The sequence below is a fragment of the Rhincodon typus genome, chromosome 5 (genome assembly GCF_021869965.1).
Source record: "Rhincodon typus isolate 14 chromosome 5, sRhiTyp1.1, whole genome shotgun sequence".
Taxonomy (NCBI): Eukaryota; Metazoa; Chordata; class Chondrichthyes; order Orectolobiformes; family Rhincodontidae; genus Rhincodon; species Rhincodon typus.
In genome coordinates, this window is record NC_063336.1 from 1,508,771 (window position 1) to 1,513,735 (window position 4,965).

The 4,965-nt window shown below is 46.3% G+C and overlaps 1 protein-coding gene across 1 annotated transcript in view; it reads right to left on the bottom strand.

Annotated features, from left to right (window-relative positions):
• Positions 1 to 4,965, bottom strand: part of LOC125483089 (dynein axonemal heavy chain 6-like) — a 343,417-nt gene that overhangs the window by 269,743 nt on the left and 68,709 nt on the right. Inside the window, 1 exon segment of the mRNA XM_048596614.1 lies at positions 3,386 to 3,573. Within this exon segment, the coding sequence (XP_048452571.1) occupies positions 3,386 to 3,573 (188 nt within the window).

A 4,965-nucleotide genomic window follows, 5' to 3' on the forward strand; every position in this document is an offset into this window, starting at 1 on the left:
GGAAGAGGGATTGTTCCACGTAACCTACAAAGAGGCAGGCGTAGCTTGGGCCCATGCGGGTACCCATGGCCACCCCCTTTGTCTGTAGGAAGTGGGAGGAATTGAAAGAGAAGTTGTTGAGGGTGAGGACGAGTTCGGCTAAGCGGATGAGGGTGTCAGTGGAGGGGGACTGGTCGGGCCTGCGGGACAGGAAGAAGCGGAGGGCCTTTAGGCCATCTGTATGGGGAATGCAGGTGTAGAGGGACTGGACGTCCACGGTAAAGATGAGGTGTTGGGGACCGGGGAATTGGAAGTTCTGGAGGAAGTGGAGGGCGTGGGTGGTGTCACGGACATAGGTAGGGAGTTCCTGGACCAAGGGGGAGAAAATGGAGTCGAGATAGTTGGAGATCAGTTCGGTGGGGCAGGAGCAGGTGGAGACAATGGGTCGATCAGGGCATTCAGGTTTGTGGATTTTGGGAAGGAGATAGAAGCGGGCAGTGCGGGGGGAACCCATGCTGGGTGTTCCCAATGGGACAATTTATATCCAGATTTCTTGCTATTTCTTCCTTAATGATAGATTCAAGCATTTTCCCCACTACCTAAGTTAAGCTAACTGGCTTATAGTTACCTGCTTTTTGTCTACTTCCTTTTTAAACAGTGGCAAACAGTTTTTAAACAGAAGAACAGTGCCTCATTTTCCACTTGGGGACCCTGCAGTTCTTCGGACTCAATATCGAGTTCAAAAGTTTTAGGTCCTAAGTTCTCCCATGTCCTAGCCCCCAATCCGACACACCACGCCTTGTTATCACAGCCTGCAATTACACACGACATATTGTTAGCCACTAACAGTCTCCATTAACAGTTATTTACTCTCCTAGCCAGATTGTTATCCACTCCTTTGTCCGGCCAACTGTGTTTCTCTCTGTTTGGGTTCTATCCTCACCTATTGTTTACTTCTTACCCCATTCCCCCCACCTTATCTTCTGCATAAAAACCGACATTTTCCTAGCTACTATCAGTTCTGAGGAAGGGTCACCGGGCCCGAAACAGTAACTCTGATTTCTCTTCTTAAATGCTACCAGATCTGCTGAGCTTTTCCAACAACTTCTGTTTTTGTTTGAGATCCCCAAGTGTTTTTTGATTAGATAAAAGAAACACGAGTAAGTGGATTCAGACTGACAAAGATCCAGGGTTTTAGTTTTACTTTCAGTTGGGGTTTGGAGCTGGGCTGGTGGAGCTGAGTGACAGAGCTCTCTCTTTCTCTGCTGCAGCAAACAGTTTGAGTTCTGTCACTGCTGCTAGATTGTTTCTTTAGGTGTTCTTTTCTCCTGGACTGGAGATAGCAATTCTCTATTATTTTAATATATATTGTTATTTTATCAAGTATTTAAATTGAATTAACAATGTGTTTTTTTTTGCTTGTATTTTTACTGTGTTATAAGAATAAAGTGTGTTTTGCTTAAAGCCCAGTAGTGGACAATTCAAATCAATCTGAAACACAGTGTCTTATACTTGCCTTTTAATAAAATAAAAAGTTAGGGTCTAGGCTTTCTCCCTGATATATTTTGAAGGGGTTTGGCCTGGTCCAGCATAACCATCTCCCACCAATGCTCATGGTCTGCCTCTCTCAGCATTGCATACAACACCATCCTTCCCTCAACAAACATGACCCGACAGTCCCAGACAAGACATGCCCAGACCCCTATCGTTGCCTGTACATCTCACTGACTGCATTAACCCTAGCCCTTGGACTTGCTGCAGCAACTCACTCCCTGGACTGCAGAGGTATGGAGTCCCTGACTAAGAACCCTGGCCACACTCCTGACTATGGCAAGTCCCCTTGACGGATTTGGCTGGGTGCAATTCATTGACCGTGAAGAGACCAGGACTCCCTGACTGATAGTTGTCTCCATAGACTTCAACGTGGACATGGCTTGTGTGTTTGCTGTGTAAGCTGCAGCTACATGGTGCAAATGTGAGGCTGAGGTAGCACTCTGCATTCTGCAAGATGTCTACCCCCTAGAACGAGCTCTGCTTAACAGCAAGGCAAGCTGCCTGCTTTTAATGACTTTACTAATTGGCAAGGAAAGGCAAGGCAAAGTAAGGTAAAGCAGGGATGCTGTGAGCATGCAGGTGGATGCTAAGTGAGTGAACACTAAAACAGCAGCAAGAATCTGTTGCGAGGCAGCCTAGTCCAGTCTGTGAACTGGGTTCCTGGCCTGTGGGCAGAGTATCCCTGTTGCAGCCTTTCAATAGTTGTTACTGATGTACCCTACAATGTAAGTCTGTGCTTCCAGAGCCCACTGCTGGTGTGAAATAGAAATCACAGGATGGTTGTGATAGGTTGGCAGATGCTGAATGCCAATGTCTGTGGAGAGCTGGTGCATGTGCCTGGTGCCTGCTGATCGTAACCTGGGCTGCGATTTCGTCAAAGGCACCATGGAGGCTGAATGGAAACAAGCAGCGAGCCGAATCTGCCAGGTACTGTTGAAATTCCCAGTGCCTAGCTTGTGTGGTGAGTGTGGTAAGGCGGAAGGTTGACTATAATGAGATGAATTGTGGCATCGACAAGGTGTTTAACAAGTATTAATCTCTGTCAATTTGCACGTCTCCGCTGCCTACCAAGGATCTTGCTATGCTGCTTGTGAAAAATGTAAAAGATGGAATGAGATGATCTGTGTCAAGATGGGCCTCGTCGGACAACTCATCCAAGTCTGCCGCATATCTCACCACACCCCACATCACTCAGACCCATACAATATGGCATATTTCCGTTCTTCCTATTAAATTGAAACTAATCCTTTTACTTTTCCAGACAACAAGGTGCAGGGCTGGATGAACACAGCAGGCCAAGCAGCATCATAGGAGCAGAGAGGCTGACGTTTCGGGCCTAGACCCTTCATCAGAAAAGGGGGAGGGGAAGGGGGTTTTGAAATAAATAGGGAGAGAGTGGGAGGCGGATAGAAGAGGGATAGAGGAGAGGATAGGTGGAGAGGAAACAAACAGGTCGAAGAGGCGGGGATGGAGCCAGTAAACTGGCTCCATTATTACATTTAAGGCACTATAACAATACAAATTGTTATTGCTGTATTCAAATGTGGGCTTGTGGGATGAGTTTGTGTGCCATGCAAGAATCACACATTAAAGATTAGCTGCTTCTGTGAGATATCAGAGGGCAGAGGCAGAGTCGCTGCAAAATGGAAGGAAAAGGAAAAGACCGAAATAACTAACAAGGATTCACTCCACAGTTTACAAAGAGCACTCATACATGGAAATGGAAGCAATGACAATGTTTGGGTCAATCTTTCAAATTCTACTCAGTACACAGTAAACATTAACAAGGCGTGGTTATACACATATCTGCTGAATTCACTCCATCTATTAGCCCATGTGGAGCAGGTCTTACCCTCAGTTTGGTGAGGTTTTCCAGAGTGAGGTTTTTGTCCTTGATTGATCGACCAATGGTGTATTCAATGGCTTCCCAATGCTGCGATTCCAGATAGGGGTTCCTCAATGCCACAATGACTGGGAGTGTCTCTTTAAAGTCAAAGACAGCCTGTTTCTGAAGAGGAACTATATCATTCGCTGGCAATCCTAAAGGAGTTTACAAAATCTCCTTATTAATAAAATGTAATAAGAGCAATAAAAAATGAAATACTCATTGTAACAAACTGATCCTGGAAGTGCTGGTAAAGTGAAACAAGCTATCAACAATAGGACAATAACATTGGCAGCAAGGGGTTATTCATTAGTTAACATTAATATATCATTGTTCCTTTGGTGTCACCGGGTCAAAATCCTGGAATACCCTCCCTAAGGGCATTGATGAATGATTTATTTATTGTCACCTGCATTTTACAGTGAATAATGCAGTAAAAAGCTTCAACAGTCGCTGCAAACTTACAGCACATGGATTGCAGTGATTCAAGAAGGCAGCTCACCACCACTTTCTCAAGGACAACTAGAAATTAGCAAAAATGCTGGCCGGTCAGCAATGCCCACATCCCGAGACTAAATAAAAAAAAGTGCTCTAGGTTTGCTGACAGGCCCCCAGATTAGTTTTTGATTGGGTCTAGCATAATTCATAAAACAATAAAGTTTTAGAAAATCTCCTGCTCTCCAGCTGATTACAACATCATAAGATATAGGAAAAGAATCAAACCATTTGGTCCATCAAGTCTGTGCCACCACTCAATCATGGCTGATATGTTTCTCAAATCCATTCTCTTGCCTTCTCTCCATAAGCTTTCATCTCCTTACTAATCAAGAACCTTTCTGTCCTAAATACACTGAATGTCTTGGCTCTACAGCCTTCGTGGCAATGTGTTCCACAGATTCACCACACTTTTACTGAAGAAATGTTTTCCTCATCTCACTTTAAAAAGCTGTCCCTGCATTGAGGCTGTGCCCCTGGGTCCTTGTCATTTTCAAGATGGCAGCATGGGCATAGCAGTTAGGTTCCTGTTGACCCTCTCCGTACTCCAGGCTGGCCACATTGTTTTTCACTCTCTCCTTATCATCTTTTACTTTTTTCATCTTCCTGTGTGGTGGGGACGCTGGAGTGGTGTCACTGGTGACTCCTGAATGGGGAATCGGCTGTAGTGATGGTGGAGGCTGAGTCCTGTTGAGGGCGGATGTGCGGGAGATGGGTCACACCCGCTCCAAGGGCCCTGTTGACAATAGTGCTGGGGAATAATTGGTTGAGAAAGAAGGTGGACATTGCGGAGGATCCATTGAGCTGAACGCGTACATCAAGTCCTGCAGCAATGGTGGATCAAGCATGGGCCAGAGCGACACTGGCAAATCAAAAGTGAGATGAGTGCCAGCGGTGAGAGTGGAGCCGGTCAGAGGAGCGCCAGCGGTGAGAGCGGGGCCAGTGAGGCAGCGACGGCGGTGTGATCGGGGCCGGTGAGACGAGCGCCGGCGGTGAGAGCGGGGTCGGTGAGACAGTGACGGCGGTGAGAGCGGGGCCGGTGAGACAGTGAC